The sequence below is a fragment of the Epargyreus clarus genome, unplaced genomic scaffold (assembly GCF_041222505.1).
Source record: "Epargyreus clarus isolate Ecla_fem2 unplaced genomic scaffold, WU_Ecla_fem_2.2 ptg000015l, whole genome shotgun sequence".
In the NCBI taxonomy this organism is placed as follows: Eukaryota; Metazoa; Arthropoda; class Insecta; order Lepidoptera; family Hesperiidae; genus Epargyreus; species Epargyreus clarus.
Window position 1 is genome coordinate 7,470,052 of NW_027332223.1, and position 24,957 is coordinate 7,495,008.

The following is a 24,957-nucleotide window of genomic DNA, read 5'->3' on the forward strand; positions in this document are numbered from 1 at the left end:
TGTGTAGGGTTTATTTTATTTACGATGACACAGCCGCTCCTTCTAGGTTAAGCAACGAATCAGGGGGCCTACTACCATCTCTTAAAACAATATTATTTTAATCATGCATTGAAATTTCGTACCACGACCTCGTTAAAGTAAGATTGTTTTTATAATATTACAATAAGCAGTTTTGTATGATGTCAGATGAAATTATTCATTCTTTTTTTGCAGGAAATTTAACTTTATAAGCAAAATATGACAATTTATGTTGATTGCAATGTCTCGTTTCCTCTTGGATAAGGAATAGAAAAATAATTCATTCTTTTTCATCACTAGGCAGGAACAAAACTAAACTATTTTAAGAAGGTCGTGGCACGAAACAAAATAATGTTGATGCAATATTGAGATAAAACTTCATTGAACAATGATGGTTTTTAAAAGATGGTGGTAGACCCCCTGTATGCATCCCACCTAATATATAATTAGACCTCATGCATATATTTTTTTTTGTCAACTGTCCACTCTTAGATTTTTAACTATCTTTTTTTTTTGTCGAGGGGGAAACCTTCAAAAGGTACCCGACAACGTGGGAGCGACGCCGAGTTATGTGGGATTTTTACCGCACTAAAACCCGCCCGGTGGCCGTCCTCTGCGCTGCGTTGAGGGCTCCGGGATCTCCAAAGGAACGCAACCGGAGGATTTTTAACTATCTACTCTTGTTTTATTGCCATGTGTTACACGTATACGCTCGAATAATCAAAGCTGTTGAAGTTATATCCGAAAAAAAATATGGCAGGAAGTACGACAAGAAATCAGTCGCAAAAACCGCTCGACTTTTCTCTGTAGGTATTTATTAATTTTACCTCTATAATCTGAAGTAGTAATACGTAATTTCAACTAAATTAACTAAGTAGTAAATAATGAAGAAAAAAACAAGTAGGTAATTAGAAACCACCCACCACTTGCATAGTTAAATTTTAATGCTTTAACGTTCAAATAAAACTTCGCGATGAAACCTACATGGAATGGTGAGTAAAGTCTATTATTACCTACTTTTACCATAGTAGCGTTACCCAGTAACCTTGAATTTGCAATTTTATAAAATTAATTATGCACTTTACACGTGAACTACTAAATTATTCTACATAATAGCTACTTATCACCTTAGTTTAATTTATTAGACAAGTATCTACTTCAAATGTTATCAGTTTTCTCTTATTAGCTAATTACTCGTAAATAAGTGGAGACCGTAAAAGCGTGATAAATATATTTTATAAGACAAACAAACACACGCACCGCTTCATTGTAATTGATATGTTGCCGTTACTGTGTGTATTAGGCCAACATCCATCATTATAATGATTTAAAAGGTCAAACCAAAATAGCAATCCTCTTAAAAACTAGCTTATTCTTGGCATTTTTATATTATGACATTGAAAAATATGGATCTATAGTCTGATTCATAATTAGGTGTCCAAAATGTAAACAAAGAAAAGTCACTGTCAAAATGCGATTACAGGTATTATAAACTATTGGAAAATGTACATTGATCTTAATTTATTTAGATTATTATTTTATTACTTTAATATCGTCAAAAATAAGAAACTACCATTTGAAACATATTGTCTTGATAGGTCAATACCGTTGTTTACATTTTGGGCACCTATAATTTAGTGTCACTTCACAGACACTACACATGTTCTAAAATGGTAGAGCGCTCTATTGTTTGTGAGAAGCACCACCAACACACTCAATTCTGCCTTATGGCTATTTAAATGTTGGTTTAAAATTAAAATTAACCATACTAATAAAATTTAATTGAAATCAGTCGAACTATTTCAGAAATAAGTGTGTACCAATATGGCGTTAGATGGATGTGATGTGATTAGCTACATAGGTTGTACATTGACTAAATGTCTACCCGAAAAAAAGGAAAGTAAAAAAAGATTACGTTGAGAATATACTTTATTTTGTGGTCCAGCTTCCTTTGTAATTATGCAAAAATATACGCTTACAGACATACCAATAAACATTTAAACGAAATTAAATTTATACAAAAAACATTCGTGTTCTAGATTTTTATTACCTTAATCTATGACTAGATGACAGGTACTGTAACCTAAACGATATTGATTTCATATATATAACATACTTCACATTCAATCATATACATGTACTTTATATTGCCCAAAAGATACACTTACTCCTTAAAAATACCTAATTACTGATTACATACGTGTTAGCCACATCCATCAAACACATCATGGAATTCTAAGTGTAGTTAGTAATAATAAAAAATGTTTAACTACATACAATATTTAACATCAAGGTAGGTACTTGCTTCTCTATTTTTATATATTCCCTCCATCAGGCTTGCAACTGGAAAATACATGCTTTAGTGCCGTTTAAAAATTTTCCTTAGTAATTGTTTAAAACAATGAACATCAAAAACATATATATTGGCAAGAACATGTGTGATATCTTATTACAATGTTACAGAATTTTATAATTGTATAAAGAAATACCTAGATAAAATATGGGCACCTACATATAAAATATCCTAGACAAAAAGCTCTTAATAAGCGTATATTCTTATTATAATTATTAGAGATGCGCCGAATAGTGGTTTCATCGAATAACCGAATAATATTCGGTTTAACCTTTACCGAATCAAATATACGACCGAATTATTCGGTTAACCATTGCTTTATTGTCAGTTTGTCAATTATGTGTGTTCATGAACACTAAAATGTTGATTTGAATTTTAAAAATAAATACTTATTTAAGGTTTAAAATAAATGTTGACTATACTAACTCTAGATTAAGTAATAAATGTATTGACTTGAGGTTTCAAAATAAATGTTGATTTGATGTTTAATTGCTTTATTTTATTAGCTTTATTCAACACATTTTTCATAGAATTTGAGTTTTACTTATAATATAAGATAAATCTTACATAAGAAGTTTTGTGTTTTAGTCTTGTACCATGTCGTGTACACAAGAAAATAGAGACACTCGAACCGAACATATTCGGCACCAAAACCGAATAATTCGCCCCAATACAAATAGTAAAAAAGATGCCGAATACCGAATACCAAATGAATATTCGGCGCATCTCTAATAATTATTATTAAATCTAGGTAAGCCATCAAATATTCATAAGAGTAGTATAAACATCTACTAATGATTTGAATATGAAATTAAACATGAAAAATATGTACCTATATAGTAATCAGTACACAATAATACCTTACTTGGTAGACACACAGCTATAGGACAAGGCTAGTTTAATTATCTAATTTACTTAATTGTCTTATCTTGTACACCAGACGTCGACAATATCATTCCAATTTAGTTCAATTTGGAAGAAATTACTGTTACTCTACTTACTTATATAGATTAAAATATGACTACAAGCTTATCTAATCGTAAAGAAGAAAGTTCATACATAAAATCAAATCAAATTATGATTCTAGGAAACTTCAAAATGACAATATTTTAAAAAATAATAACTTTACCGATAATATCGAGAATTTCAACGTGATATTATCTATATGAAAAAAAAAATATTTATAAGAAAAATATTACAAAAAATATTTCTAAGCTCAAGCACTTTGAAGTAGCGATTATTAAAATGCCAAATGGCTCTTATTTCACTTTTATCCTCACACTTGCTTAGGGTTGGACGTAGCTTTGAGGTTAGCGCGTTCATCCGAGCTGATCGTCCTCGACAGGAAGGTGGAGGAAGTGCGGCCGGACGACGAGGTGCCGTTCTTCTGCGGATCTGGTTTCGCCAGCCCTGTATATTAGTAGGAGTTAATAATGTCAAACTCTGATAATGTGGCGAAAGCGACATGCTACATCACACTGACCGAGTACAAGTGTTGTAAATATCTGTTAAACATTTCGCACTTAAATTCAGTGCACTGATGGTTATAGCACTCAGATTGACTTTATAACTTATAATTAATGAGATGCAATTTAATGATAGATAGACAGAACTATAATTAGTAATCAACAATGATAATTAGAGCACAGAAAACAAACACTACAGGAAAATTGTTTCGTAACTTTGTTATTGTAACGATAAAATGACAATTATCTATATGATTCACATATTCTATGAGTAGATAAAGCATACGAGAGCTTGACGCATTACTGTTGTCGTGATTAATGTAATTTATGAAGCCTTGCTTTTAAGCATCGAGTAAAAATCAAATCAAAAAGCGTTTTTTATTATATAATCTGTTAAGCTTAACTAGAAGTTGTTTTGAAGTAGGTACTTTATGCTTCACGATGACTTGCTGTTACAAATATATATAAGGCCGTGATATCTAATGTAGATAGAAAAATAGAGATAGAAAAACATTAAAACATTAATATGTACTTGGATCGTTTGGCGCCCGAGATAAACCTGAAAAATATAATTTTATGGCTATTTACATTTAAACATTATCTTAAAAACTAAGAATGAAAATAATAATCATGAAATGATTACAAAATAAATATTTACGTACATAAACAAAATATTTTTTTTTTTTTGTATATTTTAAGAAAACCCATGAATAATTGCAAAAGCGAAACTATTCTCGTGAATGCCAACTTTCACATAAAACCCGTACATATTTCCGAGTATTTTAAAGTAAATTCCAACAAAAATCGTTCAATTATTTCCATGAAAGTTCGTAGAAAGTATATGAAGGTAAATAGGTAGAACTTTGCTGTAGTTTAACATTATCTCAGTAGCTATTTACTTACGTAGATATAACCTACACTCGTGACACTATCACCCTATGGAATAAAAATTCTAAAAAACGTAATACACGTAAACAGTAAGTAGATTACATTTTCCGTGTAAATGTTAATCATAATGTAGGAAGTTTTATATACCTGTAGCACTACCATGAGTTGGCATAGAAACGCCACTATAGAAATTGTAAATAGAAAACTATTGTCATTTTGCTAGTGAATAACATAACTACTATCGTTACGGTATTTCTTGACAACGTCTGTCAAATTAATGACTCATGGGACCGAATTTGTATGGCAATAGGTCATAATGACATTCGCTAATTTGATTTCGATAGGTTTTTTTACGTTACGAGTGGCTCACACTACGGAATTTAGTTCTACGAGTAACCACCAGAGGCGCTGTACAATTTTTCATACATTTATTTTACGCAGTCGTTAGCGAGTAATACTTTTGTAAACTCATGGTAGTGCTACTGCTATCCAGCGACAACGCGGAATGATTCTAAATAAGCAAGGTATTCTGAATTATAGTATCGACAATTAGTATTCTTTCGAAAAGCGTCATTTAGGTACATTTCAATATCTTAATCTCTACCTACAGCCAATTCAGACGCCATTGCATTTATAAAAGACTCCAGATAAACCGAATCTTCACAACGATTTATGGGTTAAAGTGACTAATCAACATAAAGTGTCTCATCGCCATCAATTGCATGTATATTGTATATAGACAACAATAAACAACATTTTAGATAAGTAAAACTATCCTCACCTAATCGTTTCTTGATAAGATAGTAGACTTTCGGCTTGACGACCAGGATGAGGAATATAAGAACACCCTGCAATTCATTGATGAGGTCGACAATGTTCCACAACCACAGTGGTTGAGTGACCATGGTGGACAGCAGCTCCGAAACCCAACCAGCGCCCATCACTACCCATAGTTTTCCAGTCAAAATGTACCTGTAAGAAGTTTTTGACATAAATTACAGTTCTTTAAAAAAAATATTTTTGCCAAAAGAGTTATAATTCAGTCTCCGATTTTTAGTATTCGGCATGTAATGTTATAAATATACTAATTAATACTAATTACAGTATTAATTGAAAAATATATTCAAGTACTGCAAGCCTCAAAATTTCTTAATGAGCTTTCAGTCACAGGTTGTACCTTTATCTATTTAAGAGACACCCTGTTTCTGATGAAAGAGTGATTAGTTATTTATTCATGAATAAAAAAACTGCTCTTGACTTCCGCTTGCGGCAATATTTTGATAAGTATCCCGATATAACTGAATTGCTGTATTAATCAAAATTAATCTGTTTTAAAAGTAAAATTATGCAGTCAAACCGACCATCGACCCGGAAACTTGTTAATTTCTTCGCAGTCCCCAATCGGTTTTAATTCCAGCATCCGTTTACGTGATTTGCATGCAACATATCGACCTTACCCGAGTAACACTCCGACAAAGTTTTTGTTTATTTTTATCGAAACGAAGCTGTCTATTACCACCAGAACATTAAACAGTGTTAGTGAGATGTAAGAGTTACAGCCGAAAATATTACCTACATCCTCTTAATACACTCACAATGCCATTACTACAACGTTCTATAAAAAGAATACACACGAAATAAACTTATCATAGTGCACGAGGTAACGCTCTTCGTTGTAATAATGAAAGAATGCGGTAAAATTTTACTGTTATTTCCTACGTGTGTCATGTATAATGTCTTGAATTGACGTAAAACCCATGGATTAAATTAAAGGGCCATATAAAAATTATGGCAGCTAAATTAAAACAGCGGTTTCTTGAACTATTCATCGGAATTAGTAAAGTGTATCCAGAAATTCCAGATAACATATAAACAGGCAAACAGATACATTTATGTTACATGTTAAAAACGTCAGTTCATTCTTGACAAGATTTTCATACAAAAACACAGAGGAAGATATGGTTACAGATGAATATATACAAGTTTTCTGTGCATTGAAACAGCTAATATATTGTAGTACTATCAAAACAATACTGTTCCTTTCGAAGACAGAAAAACTCATACTCACTTAGCTCTATCAATTCGGAATCGTTTTTTGGCTCGATCACCAACCGAGCCAGCCTGAAGTCGATGCACTTCGGACTTGATCTGAGCACAATGTCGCGCCGTCAGCAACCATAAGATGAAGTTAGTACAGGTGAACACACCCATAGGAATCACAAACAGTATATAGTGTGGCCAGTCAGAAGGAGAATTTTGAGCTGAAAATAACAATTCATTACGGTATATTTAGGTAATTTTGGTAAGTGGCATAATCGCGCTTAGAATAGTTCAGATATTTAGATCAGTTATTTACGTAGGATCATAAAATTTTGTAGAGCATACGAATCATTATACGACAGTAAATAGAAATGCAACGTGATTCTGATGAGATACGTTCTAAGTAGCTAATACAACTGCTTAAGATATTCAAATGTAAAGTAAAACCAAATCCAACTATTCAAACATATAACTTAAATCATGTGTATATAACATCATACATAATTAAACATGTTCGTTAAACCTAGTGATAAATACTTAACGATCCCTATAAAAGAAAAATTAACTGAATCCACTAAGTAACTGTCGAACAAATAAAAAAAAGATGCAATTACTGCAATATCATATGATAACTTACCAGTTCCAAACCAACAGGCCCCTTCCCCGATGTTGGAGTCGAGATGAATAGAGACAGGATACCGATCAAGGAGGTACGTGGTTGTAGTCAGCAATATCGTGATGCTCCAAGCATACAGCGAATACCAGAGGAATCTTCGCCTTTCTGAAGAAGATTTGCGCAACGGTTTCACTGTCCGAACACTCCTAAAAGAGAAATAGAAGGACAATATTAAAAAAAAGTCAAACTATAAATTCCTTATCTTCTCACATACAATATTATTAATTTTTAATTTAAATATTATGAGTCGTTTACTTTACTGCTTGTCATTCGGGCCATTTTTTATTTATTTTTTTGTTTTACATGCACGATATTTTTATTAAAAACAAAATACTACCCTAGCTTTATTTATTTCAATCTATTTTTCTCATTTATTTTCAAACAATTCACAACTAAGTCAAACTTAGAATAGCTAGGATGTCAAGATTTGTATCAAAAAATCAACCACCATCTTTTTTTTTTAATATAGGAGTAGCAGACGAGCATGCAGTCCACCTGGTGGCTACTGCCGCCCATGAACATCTGTAATCAACCCCAGATAGGATTAGATATTCCTGCCTGAGGTCGGCCACAGATGCGCCGCTACCCCTGAGGACTAAGCTGGAACGCCTCGGAAAAGTCTGTCTCCCTTACCACACCCTTCAAACCGGAACACAGCAGCGTCTAACACTGCTGTTATAAGGTGGAAATAGGTGTGGCAGTGGTGTCGCCGGAGTCAAACCACAAAGGGTTCTACCACCTTCCAAAAATCTAAATGTAGACATAAGATTTATGTAGAATAGGTGTGTAGCTAATTCTAACTACGATTGGATAATATTCTAAAGTTGGCACTATCTGTTATACATTAATAATTGATGAGTAAGCATGTGTACCCGGACCTCGAAATATTTTCGAGCGAGTTTAAATGTAATACAGGTGGGAGGAATAGAAACACGTCTAAAGAAATAATAGACAATTTCTCTCTTGCGTGCCTGCAAATCGGTTTACAAGTATTACATTTTCGCACACACTTACTAATTGTTATTTTTATGAGAATTACAAGTTCGCCGCGTATTTCTTAATGTTTAGATTTTTAGGGTTTAGTACCCATAGGGTAAAAACGGAACCCTATTACTAAGCCTCCGCTTTCTGTCCATCTGTCACAGGACTCTATCTCTTTAACCGTAATTGGTAGAGACTTTTTTACAGAATTTGTGTAACGGTGGCCGCCTTAACAACAAATACTAAAAATAAGAATAACTTGAAAATCAATGGGTGTCGCCATAAAAGAAACCGCTATTTTTCGACTTGCACTTGGCTAATTATTACATTACATTTAGTCACAAATAATGTAAAACTTACGATAACTGAAAACACAAAAATATCCTATTAATACACATTACAGTCATTCCCGGAACATTTGTTAAGCAATGATTAAATTAAATTACCCATGATGTTATAGATATTAATGGCGCGTCATAATCTGTTTACTTAACAAAGTAGATTTCATGTTTGTTGAGTAATGGACGATGTTCTACATATTTCATGCTATATATTAATATTAGTCATTCGAATATGACGAGGATAAAGTTTTTGTTTTAGTTAAAACTGCAGAACATGTTTAGATATTTGACAAATTGTCTATTAGAGAATCAATGATACCATAAATGACCAGCATTTTAGATATATTCAAAGTAATTTTTTGCCTTATCTACTGAACATCAGTACATTACTATCAACCTCTCTAAAAGCAGAATACTTAGCTTTAAATTTCAAAAAGTACTTAAGTAAATTAAAGTTTATATCCCTAAATTTTAAGCTGAAGCAATGAAATGTCCCGATAGCTTGATCGCCCGATTGAAATTCGAATGCAATTCAAGGTCAAGCCATTATTGTCCCACTCCTGGATGTATTCGCGAAGTAAGAAACTTAACACACTTTTGAGGCCTTTTATTTAGAGAACACTCAGACGTGATTCCTCATGTTTGCCTCACCTTTACAGCAAGTTATAAATGATTTCTAATATGCACATTGATAGTAAGAGGTGCGTGTCTGGATTTCAAACCTCGGACTCCGCCATTGACAGGTGGAGTTTCAACCTGTCTATTACAGATATTACTATTGCTTTAAATGAAATAAATTAACTAAACGATGAAAAACGACCACTTGAAAATTACCCACTTATTATTCTGGTTACAGAATTTCAATAATTATCACTCACATATATATTAATATATTTAATCCCTTATCTGTAGGGAAATATAGGTCAATACATACTTCCAAACTTATATTGTTTCAAATCATTACATATTTTTATATATCCAAACTAGGTATTTATTGTAAACGTAACCAACAAAAGGGCTATAAATATATTGCAGATGTGCATCCTCCGGCTTGTTTAAACAGAAGTTCAAACGTAAAAACGTATACCCACAGCACTGAAGCACACCACAATCTGTTTATTTATGTTATTGCTATTAACTTGATGATAAATTTGCGAACATCGCGCATATGGTCCATTGTTTGGGCGGTAATTTAAAGACGGTTATGAGAGGTCGTGCAACTAGATTCAAATACCTAGTCTGGTTATAACTATACTACTTTTAATACAAACAAGAGTCGGAGAAGAATGGCAAGGATGTTCAACTAAACGAATTGCCATAGCAATTTACTATAGATACACGATAACATGGGTACCAATAGAAGAGACAGGTTATAGATATAAAAGAAAGGATCACATTACAGGGCCGTTGTTTTTTTACAATATTTTAGACCCAACAACTAACCCTAGATAATCTTATACTGGATCTAAATAAGTACAAAATATGCAAAACTGTAAGATTTTCTTGTAATTTTTAGGCGACTTCAAGGGTGAAGACTTTGAAGTAATGAACTTATGGACCCATAGAAGATGACGACGCGATTTCCTGTACCTACGATATTAGTGAGTGCAGCATTGATATTATTGATTGATTGTCTGTTATTGATATCTTACTCTATGCACTACTTGCTATGTTAATGCTTAAATGCGGTAAAAACAAATTCCGTCTAATGTGATAACCTAAAATAGGAGTCTTATCTGTTATTCATGTTCCATTACAGTAAGTGTTTTCATAGAAGCTTTAGTAATTTAGATACTAATTTTCATAGCAGCTTCAACATAGGGGATTCCCATTGAGATTAGAAATATGTCTGGATTAAGCACGAATAAAGAATCAATGTACTAATGAACTGAAAGATACCATAAAACAGTAGGCACTCGAAAAGTAGGTCAAAGTAATTAACAAAATATATAACCATTTTATTGCGATTTTATTGCGAACGATATAATAACGAAGCTGTTACTTGGCGACAAATGTACAAGAGCCTATTATGGCAATCTAAACACAGTTTTAGTGCTAATCATGATAAAACCAGTCACGGGGTTTTATTTGCCCACCAAACGTGAAATCTGTTTAACACGTCATCCGATAGTGAAACAAATTAAAGATTAAACCTAAAAATTATCTATACTATAGTTTTTGGCAACAACAATGTGTGTATTTACACACTTACAAAGCTTATAGAAGCGTTCACGCGTATAAATAAACCAGAGCGAACGATAATATTTAGATACCAAACTATAATTAATTGTCTAGATTTATATGTAGATAGTAAGTTCAAAAGCTTGATTTTCATATAATGGAAATAGAAAACGAGCGTACAGTTCATGTAGTATGTCAACAGTTGCTCAAGAACCTCTTATAAACCCTTGACAGATTTGTCCTACCTGAGATTGGCCGCAAATGTGTTGCCACCCCTGCAGAACACATCATGCTAATATAAATGCTTCTTCCTTTCTAGAACTTTCAAATCAATATTAATTTTAATATTATTACATATAGGCAAATAGGTGAGGCGGCGACGCCGAAGTACGTAGAGTCGAAGTACGTAGAGCTCTGCCACCATAAAAAATATACATTTATCATAGATATGATAAATGTACTTTACCTACTTAATTAAATTGTTAGTCAGATGTTAACAACTTCCAGTTAAAAGTTCCAAAAAGGTGTGTTTACAGTAAACTCCCCACTGACGTGTTTTAATTACGGCCCAGCCTTCTTTACAGCTAATACAAAGGTGACTATTTAGTCGGTTTTATTAAGGTCATCTCGTGTTCTTCTATTTTAATTTACTAAGAGAGAAATGTATTTCGATACGTAAATTTAATACGTTATAGGCAGCAGGGCATGCGATTCATTTGCTAATTTACTCGTGTCACTGTAGCCGTATTATTACATCTACAGTATTGTAATTTAATGTAGGTACATGTACAATACCTTTTTCATCATATAGGCATAGATTAGTAAAGATTATTCGCTCCTAACAAGAAAATGTACCCAGATTTGTGAATTGAAATAGTTGCGTAAAAAAGTTTTGCCACGTCTCCGTGCTAAAATGTCCCTAAAATATTTGAAATAATTATTTATTTATTACGTAAATTACGCAGTATTAGTTATTTATTCGTAAATTTTCTCTAAAAATGTTTTTATTTGTCAAGAATTCAAAAAAATAACTTACTAAAATAAGCCGTTTGTGGCTTCATTCAATTTCAAGGCGGCGAAGTATCTTTACTAATCTATGCATATAGGTAACACCTTATACCTAACGAACGCTCTGATGATTTCATGAATAATAAAAAGCACAAAAGACGTATTTTATTCTTTAAATATTTTATCCTATATTTCTTCTTTAAATAAAATATAGCATATTATATTTCATCTATTGCCATTTATTTTAATTGTGATCGCGGTTAATTTTTAATGTCGATTAGGGGTTCGTGTTCATTGTTCGACAAGGTTTGAGAAACCCTGGCCGACTTCGTAATAAAAATATTGGTCAGACTGTAATACAATAGAGTAAACAGATTGTCGCCCGAACTAATAGGAAAAGCCCATAATAATCAAACAGAGAATCAATTCCATGACGCTCAAAGCTCTTTTAGGCGTAGTCGTGTGGCGGGACGACAGTATCAAATAGATTAAGGTGAATTTTCCACACCCCGACCTTTATTATATAACGAATGACACGTAACTATATTAGAGACATAACATGCTTTGTATTTATGGGAAAAAGTGTCGATAACTAAAGAAACATTTATCATATTATACTAATTTAGTACAAATTTTGGCAACTTTAAACACATCGAAACAATACTGACTCAGAAAATTTACTTAGTTGATTCATCATTCATCATTCAAATTAAATAAAAAATACATCGTATTATCCCATTTTTCTTACATCGACATCGGACGGATTAAATCATTGTTAACATCATAAGCGCAGTAACATAAACGACCTCTTACCAAATTCAGAACAAGGACGAGATGCAATATAAACTAACCGTTCACGTGTTTTTGGACGTCGTTTGCCATTAATTAAACAACGGAAAATCTGCGGTATTCAATTAGCTAATAGAGTACTTATTGACTGTCAGATAGGTAGGTATTTTAGAAATAGTTCCTATAAGTTCTGTTTGTCACTCCTCCAAATATCCGTCTGACCTTCCATTCAGGTGTGATAGGTATATTTAAACATAGTCAAGTGTCTGCGAGCACCAACCACGTCAAATTAATTTCCTACAAGTACATTAAGTGACACGAATACTGATAACGTTACATAGGTAATTTATTGAGATGCGTGTCTGCACATAGGAATTTTAATTTACTTTTCGGCTACAAAGCTACTTTATTTAAGCATACGTTTAAGTACGAGTAGTTCACCATTATTACTTAAGCACTGCACGTTGCTGTGCTACTACCTACTGTATCACTAAAAAATAAAAAAAAAACTACAAAATCCTTGAATATAAATAGTCTTTCGTCTCTTTTTTATTTGGTAGCTATTGTCGAGCTTTTGTGTCATTGATTAAGGTAAATAGAAAATTTATAATTATGGTAAAATTTTTCACTGGATTAATTCCACATATTATAAGTACCTAAATACCTATACTTAAAGAATAAGAAGCAAAATATATCATAGATATGTAGGTACTTTACATATGCATGGGTTACGCACATGGAAGAAACAAATCCTCCCACGTTCATATGATGAAGGCGATTAGTCATAGACTGAGTTAGAAGAACCAACACACACCAGTTAATTAATCAAAACATTTTGAGTTGATGAGTGTCTTACATGAATTTTTATGTTCATGCCTGATTCCTGATATTTATAAAGAAGTGCGAAAATCAACAATAAGTAAAAAATCGATAATAATATATGAATAATTTCTGAAAGTTTTGTCGGGACATAAATGAAGTTAAATTATTTTACAAAATTTTAAATATACCTAGTAATAAAATAATATTGTAAAAATAAATAGATACTTATTACCTATTTTACTATAATTTAATTCGTTGAATAATATGCAGATTTTAGACGCGACATTTCGATTTTGTTTAGGTCAACTTCGTGCAGTAACTTTAGTTGTTTTGTTCACCAATCCTAGCTATTATACAATACTTATGATACAATTACTTAATTCATTACAATAATATACAACAAATAAGTAAGTATAGGCAGTTGAAACAAGCCATCAACGGAACTTTAGAAAATCCCGAAAGATACACTGAGTAACACATTTCGTTAAATTGCTCAAAATACGCACAGTTTTTACAGAAGTGTAACGAATATACTAAGAAACTAGACCGACAATGTGAGTATAAACATTGATGCCGACAAGATAGCGAGCAATTTCTAAAAACCGATCATCAAACAACCGTCTGCATATACTCATACCTACTCGGTGTATAAACGGAATTATAAATGGATTTATGAAAAACTGGCTATTTTCAACCGTACGTTATTTTGATATAAATCATTATTCGAAATTCCTCGTGCCTGATTATCGTGGATATTTTCTTTGTTGTAAAATAGTATACACACAAAACAATTGAGATATTTTGGTATCCGTTTCATAACATAATCAATGATAGCATAGTGGTGGTACACCGCCTCTTAATCAGGGGTCCAAGGTTGAATCCCAGGCACGCTCCTCAGATTTTTCAACGTTTATACGTAAACTTGCTTAAACGGTGAAGGAATAGGAAGGTACCTACATCGTGAGGAACTTGCACGACTGAGAGTTCTTAAAAAGTTCTCAAAGGTGCGTGAAGTCTATTAATTCGCACGGTTAACCGTGTCCTAAACTCTTCACTCTTAGAGGAGACCCGTGTCCAATTATGGGCCAACAACAACAACAACAACAACAACGAATACTCTTTATTTGCACACCACAATACAAGGAACACATAAGATAATATTAGAGACGGTATACAAAAAGGCGGTCTTATCGCTAATGAGCGATTTCTTCCAGACAGCCTTTGGTTAAAGATATATGAGACATGAAGAAAGTAGGGTTTACACATAAAGAAGAAAGTAAACTACACATATATCTTATGTAAATGGTATTACATAGGTATAATAGGTACACTAAAAGGAAATGCGTCTTGGAGAAGAAGGATAAAAAGAGGAGGAAATTCAAATCAAAGCAAGTAATGAGCCTTCACTTGGTTCTTGAAAACATGCAAGGAACTAGATAGTCGGATAGATTTAGGGAGAGAATTCCAGAGACGGACAGCAACAGTAAAGGATTTATGGTAGAAAGAGGAAGAGTGCATAGGAGTGCTGAGGACAAGGACAATAATGGGTCGACGACGGCTATTTCGTAACATATCAGTATAATCCGTAAATAAGACCCGTCTAAAGGACTACTGGTCACTTCTAATTCAAGTAGTATAGTTGTCCACGACACTTAGTGAATATAAAAATTTAAAGATAAAAATAACGAATTTAAAAAGGTGACATTTGTGTTTTGAATCCGGTGGCACCATCGCTATATGTAGACCTTTTCTGTCATGTTCGTGTTAAACGAACGAAGGCAACGCATCAATGGCCAACCTAAAATTATTATAGTATACCTATTATAGCAATGTTAAGTTTAATTTATCCTATATGAGATTGATCAGAAACGTTCACGGGTCGCAGCTGTCACGTTTCCTGAGTTCTATAATATAAGAAAGTAACTTAAATCTCGAATTCTCACATAAAATTACTTAAGCTATCGTGCGATCATAAGGAAATACAAAATGGGAATCGATAGTTTCCTCATAGCTCATGACAATATACCTACACTTTAATAAAAATAAAAACGTATCTGACATTGCAGATTGATAATTGGAAGTAGTCACTAGGTAATTACAATTCAAATAATTTAAACGTCGTGTTCCAAGCTCAAGAATGTACCTAACTCTAACATTATGCGGATTTTAAGCATCATTTTACGACCAGTAATACCTAATAATAAATACTATTTAGACTATTCCTGATCATCGTCAGCACAGCAACAGGCTTGCAAAGTGTGGATTTGTAAATTACACACGTTTGCCTAACCCGGAAAACCAAATAATTGTCTAATATACAAGCAATAATAAAATCAAAATCTTATAGTTAAAAAACTCCGTGCGAGTACATACTAATCGTAATTAATTTCACATTGAATTTTAGTTTTTAATAGGTATATATTTGTACATTTTATACTTTGTATTCTTTATACTTTGGCATTACGCAGGACAACACTTTTCGAAGAAATTAAGGATACCTACATCAAAATACAGTTTCGATTCTTCTCATAGTAACAAACATAATAAAAACTGGGGCTAGAAGCGTAGACGTGTTAGGGGAAGGTTTATATTCGATCATAAAAATAGCAAACACATTATCGTCGATAGGTATTGTTTCTTTACTTTCGTAGTTAAGCAGAGCAAACGAAAACAATGGGATGGGAAATTGTAATATATGAGAAGCAAAAATCAACCGTTTTATTTATTATAAAATACCAACAAATATTAAGGAAAGATAGCGCTGTACTAAATAATAAATCATACTGTTTTATGTACCAACACAGCAATAGCCGATACCTTTTGTCGATTTCTGTAGTTCGAAAGTGAAATTCGGAATCTAAAATTAATTTAACGGTTTGTTAACGATATTAAGCTTTGTATCGAAGGCCAGGGTATCACAAAGTAATGTATGCTTACGCATTACGTAATGGTTTACGCCAGTTATCATAGGGGTGGGTACGCGACAAAATTTACGTAATGGCTTTTAAGGTTCAAATTGTACAAAATGTCTCCCAGAATCGAATCAAATTATGACAAGAAACCAGTCAAACACAACATTAATTTTAAATTACAACTACGAGTATTTGTGGCTATATTCTTAACAAAGTTTTATCTATAGCAAATTATTAAAGGAACACTCAGTTATTTTGAAAATCAAATCGGATTACTTATAAGCAATCCGGTAGAACAGAACACAGTATTATTACGTATGTAAATCTTACCCAAATGTCCACCATATGTCGAAGCACATGACGTTCAACCACGCAAACGCCGCCGTGAAGCCAAAGAAGATGGCGTATCCTGTGCAAACAATGCTAAGTAGTGATCAAACAATATTATAATAATTACTTGTACATAGAGAAGTACAATCCGCGCCAAAGCGCTAGTCCGCTGAAGTTGTTGCGAGCAGGTGTAGTCATACAATTTACTATGGCGACGCGACTCATTTCTATGTTCAGAGCGGACTAGCAGTTTGGCGTGAACTGTACTGATTTAATGACTGCAACCTATTACCGTTCGGCTGATCACCACCGGTGAAACTCTAACATAACTATACTGTTTTAATATTTATTTAGTTAAGTAAAGTTAATGTTATGTGAACATTCTATAGATAATAAAATTAAATATAATAACTAGGTAGGTAAATTAAGATTATAATATGTGTACACTTGTGCAGTTACGCTGAGCTATTAAGCGATTACACTCATAAGTACTTACTTAAGATAATTTTATATTTTCTACGAGGCGACCATTTCAGCCCTCAGGAGTGGCGACGCATCTGTGATCAGCTCTTAAAGCCTGATCTTTATGAAATTGGTCATAAATTGGCAGTGACCACTTACCATAAGGTGAACTGTAGGCTCCTTTGCTACTTTCTACGTTAAAAAAATATAATTAGACAATATTTAAAATTTAACTACTCCTTACCAAGCACGGTACATTCCAAAACGTTGTCCACAGATGTATACTGCACTCTAGCCAGGCAGCAGTAAGCCAGCAGCATCATGCCCACATGGCAGATCAAGTTCCGCCCGTGAAGATTACGCAGCTCCGGTATGGTCACGTATACCATGAGCGTCAGCGCCAGACATACGCATGATATCGCAATCATCTAGTAACATCACAGAATGAATTTTTTTTTTTTTTTTTTTTTTTATAATATAGGAGTAACAGACGAGCATGCAGTCCACCTGATGGTAAGTGGCTACTGCCGCCCATGGACATCTGTGATCAACCCCAGATAGGGTTAGATATTCCTACCTGACTTCGGCGACAGATGCGCCGCTACCCCTGAGGACTAAGCTGGAACGCCTCGGAAAAGTATGTCTCCCTTACCACACCCTTCAAAACGGAACACAGCAGCGCTTAACACTGCTGTTATTAGGCAGAAATAGGTGTGGCGGTGGTGAATGAATGATTTATTAAAGACCATTAGAATGGTAAATGGTACTGGTCAAATCTCTGTCGTTAGACGTCTCCTCTCAGAGCCACCCTGGCCAAAGTATAGGTAAATTTCACACACCTTTGAGAACTTTTTATTTTTCTGAAGAACTCTCAAGCGTGTCGTGCCAGCTTGATAAGTAAACTTAATATATGGATTGCATTATCTACGTGGAAAGTTATTCATCGAATGATTATTCTAAGTTATTCTCTTATATGCTTTCACAAGAAATACTGGTAAGTGCTGCGACTATCTACAAAGGATATTTACAAGTATCTATCTTTTGTAAAGCAAGTCTGTATCTAGGTATTATGGCATGTATGAAAAAAGACGCCTTAATATTCTTGACAAATCTACTTTTCGTTTTCATTTTTGACTTGACAATTTTTGGGGTTTCTTCACAAAAAATGGCTAAGAGTAGCCATATTTATAAATATGTTAAATTTTATGTTAAAATCTTTCACCTTTTAACGAGATTTTTTTTTTTGTTCGTATAACCCGTGTCAACTAAAATATTCTTTAAAGAAGTCAGACAGAGTCAGAGTTTAGTCATACAATTTGGTTAAATTATTTTAAGAAAATGTTACAATTAGAATATATGTGCTATATGTACAGTATATACATATACACATAATGACATACTTAATATAGACAAACAGATATTCATGCATACATAATAGGTATATACAACTGTAGTACTGTACAAAAAATACCTAATAATATACCTACATTATTCAGATATCTTACGGAGGTGGTAGAGCCCTTTGCGACTTCAGAGACACCGTCGCCACACTTATTTCTGCCTTATAACATAAGTACTAAGCGCTGTGGTGGTCCGCTTTGAAGGGGCATACTTATCTGAGCTATCCCCAGTTAGTTCTCAAGGGTAGGAACGCATCCGTAACCAACCTCAGTTAGGAATCTTATCGTATCTTGTGTTGATTACAGATATCCTTGGATAGAAGTAACCGCTTACCATCAGATGGACTGAATGCTCGTTTGCCATTAGTATTATAAAAACCAAAGCTTACCACAAAAGACACTCGGAAGTTTTTTATCTCCTTCTTACGAATAAAACAGAGCACTCCGCTGGTGACAACATCCTTAGAAGGACAGCTGCGGCGGTCAAATATTTCTAAACAATATGTATCTGTTACGCCGAAGGGCATATCCAGTTGCCCTTCAGCAGTCAGTTGGTGCTGATCTTGTGTTTGTGACTTATTTAGAACATATCTTCCGTCCGGACATTGCAAGGATATGCGGATACCCATTGTATCTGAAAGGACAACGTAAACTTTAACACTATATAAACATTTAGACACTACAAGAATACGGTAGGTATTCTTGTAGTTGTATTTATTCTTAAATTAATTTCATCATTCAATTAATTTTGTTGTAACATGATTTATGTACCTAAATATGTTTCTGTCATTATATCTTTTTAATATGAATGTAAATACCATATAATACTCGTTTGGCATAACAACCGTATGTAAGTATCTACTTGTTATTTAACATAATTGTACATCGCATGTTGATAAATTCTGAATTCATCAGAGCGTATCACGCCATGAAACATTTAATGTACTTCGTTATCCTTATCCTTACTAATATTATAAATCCGAAAGTAACTCTGTCTGTCTGTCTGTCTGTCTGGTTGTCTTTTCTTCACGCCTAAACCACTGAACCGATTTTAATGAAATTTTGTACAAAGATAGTCTGAGACCCGAGAACGGACATAGGATCGTTTTTATCCCGGAAATCCCACGGGAATTAGGGATGCGATCTAAGATCGATTAATCGGAGAATCGATCTTTTGGACCAAAAAGTCGATTATTTTAATCGATATCCTTACTAATCCTTACTAATATTATAAATGCGAAAGTAACTCTGTCTGTCTGTCTGTCTGTATGTCTCTTTTTCACGCCTAAACCACTGAACCGATTTTCATGAAATTCTGTACAAAGATAGTCTGAGACCCGAGAAAGGACATAGGATAGTTTTTATCTCGGAAATCCCACCAGAACGGACTCCAGTAATGGATCGATTCAGTGAATCGATCTTTCAACCCAGAAGATTTAAATTCGATTTTCGATTTTCGATTTTACCTACAGTTACTTTACTTATCCATTCTGATCATGATCATCTATCTATTTATATAAAAATGAATATTTGTCTATATACTTTTTTATAGAATCGGAAACTATGCATTTGATCAAGTGATGATCTTTTGCAGAGTTGTTGTCCAAGAGCCCACGAAGGTTTGGGAGGTAAGACTAAATTTCGACAGATGGCACCACTGTCATTCCAATGAAAGTACGAATTTTCTGTTTTATGTATGACATATTATATCTTTAAAATGCGGGCGAAGCCGCGGGCACCACTAGTCTTCTATATATCTATTATGTACGACAGAAAAATAGAAAGGTCTAATAGAATCAAACGTATATATAAACGGGACTGTACTTTTTATAACTGCATGTTTGCATGCAGTCTATCTGATGGTAAGGAGCTATTGCTGACCACGGGCATGAGTAACAGTCCCAGATATGATTAGATTAATACCTGCGGTTTGCTACCCCTGAGGAATAAATTAATACGCCTCGTACGTACTTGACGTATTCTTTACCATTAGCTTCAAAGCGGAACAGAGCAGCGTTTAACACTACTTTTACTCGTATTAGACGGAAATATATGTGACGGTGGTGCTTCAGGAGTCGAACCACAAAGGGTTAACGTCCTTCAAACAATATAATGGGGTTTCTTAAGCTCATATATGTTTTTTGTGTCGCTTTTCAAAAGTACCGTATAATTCGATAGAATTAAAATATACATAGGTAGGTTTCTGTAAAAGCTCTGCTTCTGCCAATAATTAGTAATTACAATAATATGTTCAGAAAACTTAATGAATAATTCCATTATCATCATATATAATTTCAATCATATAGTCGAATTACCTATGTCTGATTATATCCGTTTATTTTTCACTTTTCTAAATATAATATAAGCAAATTAGAAAACAGGAAATTCAGTCCAAATCTTATAAAAGAGACTTAAATGATTATTACTACCTTGTGTATTTTAACATATGTATATCTATCATTTTTGCGATTATTAGTTATATTATTAATTTTATACAATTTGAATAAAATACTGAGTAGGTAACAAGTTTAGTAATGTGTAATTGCGTACGTGTTAAGTAAATGCTATCTGTTCTGTTTACATAAAATATGACCTCCGAAATCTTGTCTCCGCAATTTTTACGATAAATACAAAACTTAATACCATATAAACATAGCGTCTTGTAACATATTGATTTTACATAAAATGATAACTTAAACTTTGTATGTTTTTATATTTATATATAGTACATAAGTAGGTACTATCTTTTAATTATAATAACTGTACATAACGATACTGAAGCCTGAGGTTTAAATTCGGCTCGTGTGTCTTTGATGATGATGATGTGAGTTTAAATTGGCTTCACATTATTCCAATCCTAGGCACAGTAGGTAGGTACCAAAAGTGTTATTATGTTATTATGGGACAGTATTATATGTGACCATGTCGCCTTTACATCGAACTTTCAAGTGCCTTGACTTAGCTATAATGATATGATTTCATTATTTATCAGCAAAAAATCAGAACATAAATATAAGTCCCACAAGTGAGGTTTTTTTACACACATACATTACATATTATCTGGATTTATAACCGCTCATTATTTCGCAAACTTTTATTAAATTAGATTAACGGAAGGTAATTAGGCGAACGCCATGCGATACGCCAAACATGTCAGATTGCGCCAAACATGTCAGATTATTCGTTATCATTCGTTACATGTTGACGAAATTGTTTTATCTAAAAATATCTGGTCATATGTCAAACACACCTCTCAGAAGGATAAACGCAGTTTACTGTTTTGATTCTGAAGCTGTCATGTTATCGCCATCGCCCAGTGTTGACTGGCCGAGAATACCATTAGGCCAAATGGCCTAAGGGTAAATACCCTTTGTTACACTAGTTTAAGGTGTATCAAGAAAAATAAATAAATAAATTACTAAATTAATCACCGTTTACAGCAAAATGCTTAATTTTATGCAATACCTATACTTAGTAGACGTATTTAATTATAGGTACGATATTTCGCAGCAAGTCTATTACGGGAAAAGCTCTCGTAAAAAGCTTCCGCTTACGCTAATTATCCCATCAACCACAGTAACATAATTATAGGTATATAGAGAGGTACCAACAATTTTAGCGAGTAAATACGTAATACTATAATCTCAAAACAATTTCTAAAAATGTAGCTTACAACTATTCATAATATACCCCACATATATAAGAATACCCCACATACATAAATATACTAATATATACCATTACTATTTGTTTTAATAATCTCGTAATAGGTTTCCATTTTTCGTTTTTTTACATCCCCAAGGAACCTATGTTTTACAGATATTCAATATACTGTATATTGACAAATCACGCAGCCTATAACAGAACTATACAATAGATGTTTAAAAGGTTAATTCTGTATCAGTTTTAAAAATGCTCTTATTATTACAGTCCACACATACACTTCAATTTGAATCGCTTCATAAATAAGGTACTCTAGATCTAATCGTAGTAAGCTTTTATCTTAAATTTTAATGCGATAATTATACTCGTATTAAGTATTACAAAAATCATTAAATAAACAAAAAAAATGTTTTATTGGAAACAAATATAATATGTATTTAAGGTTTTATTTGAAGGTGGTAAAACCCTTCGTCGTTCGACTCCGGTGGCAGTACAGCCACACCTATTTGTGCCTCATAACAGCAGTGTTAAGCGTTGCTGTGTACTGGTTTGAAGGATGTGGTAAGGGAGATATATTTTTTCGAGGCGTTCCAGCTTAGTCCTCAGGGGGGGTCGGCACATCTGTGGTCAACCTCAGGTAGGAATATCTAATCCTTATATCTTGGGTTGATTACAGATGTCTACGGACGGCAGTAGCCACTTAACATCAGGTGGACTGCATGCCCATCTGCTACTCCTATATTAGGTATAAAAAAAACTTACCGGTAATGTGTTCATTTTCTTCTATTAAAGGTTCCATATAGTGGGACATATTGAAAAATACTTTATCATCCACGTAAGGCACACAGTCACTGGCTAAACTTCCACAACGACGAGGCCTAAAATGATGTCCCGGGGGACAGCACTTCCTGATGCAAAATGCACCATAAGCCGAACAATCCCGGGAACACACTTGAGCAATCAACCCATCACTATCGTACTTCTGCTCTATACACCACTCTCCCTGCCTCAGTCTGTTACTGTATTTGCCATCTCTGCTATTTGTAGTTAAAACACTTCCATCTACGTTCAATGTAAAATGACGGTCATTCAAATCTACAGCATATTCATCGAATTTACACGGAAGACCAGTTTCCACCTCGTAAATGTATTTCCCTTGTTTATTTATCCGGTTTAATAATTCTTGGTCAGTATTATCTTGGCTAGAATTTCTACACGTGTGATACTCTATATCATAACTCTGTCCTCTTGGACAACATTTACGTAAGTGATCTATATTCAATTTAGAGTTAAATTCTTCCTCAGCCTCTGTTTTGTTACAAGTTAACATAACAATTTTAGGAATGTTTTGTTTGAAGGTACCATTGACAATTTCTGCGACAAGTCTATCATAACACTTATTTTCCGACACAATTAAGGTAATTTCGACACTTGTAAGTTGAATCATTAGTGGATTGTCACAATATAGGGGAAAACCATGTAGAACATCGACGTTCCCTCCAATAAGAAGCGGTACTACCGAAATGTTGTAAGGGTTACTAGAATCACTGTTAACGCACTCAAATATTTTACTGTAGTCTGGGTCGAACTTGGAAACTTTAACAAGCACTTGGCCCGGGGGACAACATTTCCGGAATACCAGCTCGAAATCTTCACTGGGAGGTGTCGTATCGTAGCCCGCACTCGCCGCTGCACTGGTTAATGCACACAGAACAAAAAGGAGCAACATATTTTAGTTTAAAAAGCTCGTCTTCCCACAAATATTTTATATTCATTTATAACAGGTGGCGAGCGTCGATCGTCTCGAATAGCATTGTTTACACAACGGACGAAGTATGGGACGTGCGTTGTAGCTCATCGACGACGGCTGAGTAACGCGGGCCTCCAAGCTCTCTTGATCAACGCCGGAGGCTGCTGCGCCCTTGAAGCTGTTGACGTGACTTCCTGCAACTGCCCTACTACTTCTAGTAAACTTTAACAATACTATTCACTTAAAATTTTAGTGTTCAATATAAATATGAATTCTTTATTCCTTTGGAGCGCTACGAACGAACGCACGTACACCTTCGATTTGATAACGTTGCGCGTACTTTATGTTGACTTGTAAATAATGTTATAGTGATAATGCGACAAAGATGACGGCTCAGCTACTTATCAAATACTGATAAATATGAAACGATTGATTGATTTCTTGGAAGATAACGATATTTTTCATCGTACGCGTAGATTACGTGCACAAACAAAAATATTAACATTAAAAATATTTTGAAATTTAGCTTATTATATTATATTTATATTATAAAGTCATTATTTTCTACAGAGCGATATTATTGTTAATATTTTCTTGGTAATTTACTTAAAATTATATATCCATAAATAACATACAAATGTATTATATGGATTGTCGTTAACATACAATTATTACCAAAACGGCAATGCATATATTATAATTATGTGTCTGCTTGGGAATAATTATTCAAAGGTGTGATTCTAATAAGAATTTTATGCGTGTATTTGTTTCTTAATAAAGTTTTCCTTTTCCTTTAATGCTAAATTGCAATTATTAGGTGATGATAGTTAACATTACGTTATTATGTATTTACAAACTATAAAATATGCAAATATTT

The 24,957-nt window shown here is 33.6% G+C and overlaps 1 protein-coding gene across 1 annotated transcript; it reads right to left on the bottom strand.

The window, feature by feature from the left end:
- Window positions 1-1,929: 1,929 nt before the first annotated feature.
- Window positions 1,930-24,435, bottom strand: LOC140747753 (probable G-protein coupled receptor Mth-like 3). The gene is made up of 8 exons (XM_073080344.1): window positions 23,093-24,435; window positions 19,057-19,301; window positions 17,512-17,695; window positions 16,806-16,884; window positions 7,403-7,587; window positions 6,794-6,986; window positions 5,507-5,697; window positions 1,930-3,781 (listed from the first exon to the last, which is right to left on the bottom strand). The coding sequence occupies exons 1-8, from the start codon at window positions 24,057-24,059 to the stop codon at window positions 3,648-3,650; spliced, it is 2,178 nt and encodes a 725-aa protein (XP_072936445.1). The 5' UTR covers window positions 24,060-24,435; the 3' UTR covers window positions 1,930-3,647.
- Between the last annotated feature and the right edge of the window lie 522 nt (window positions 24,436-24,957).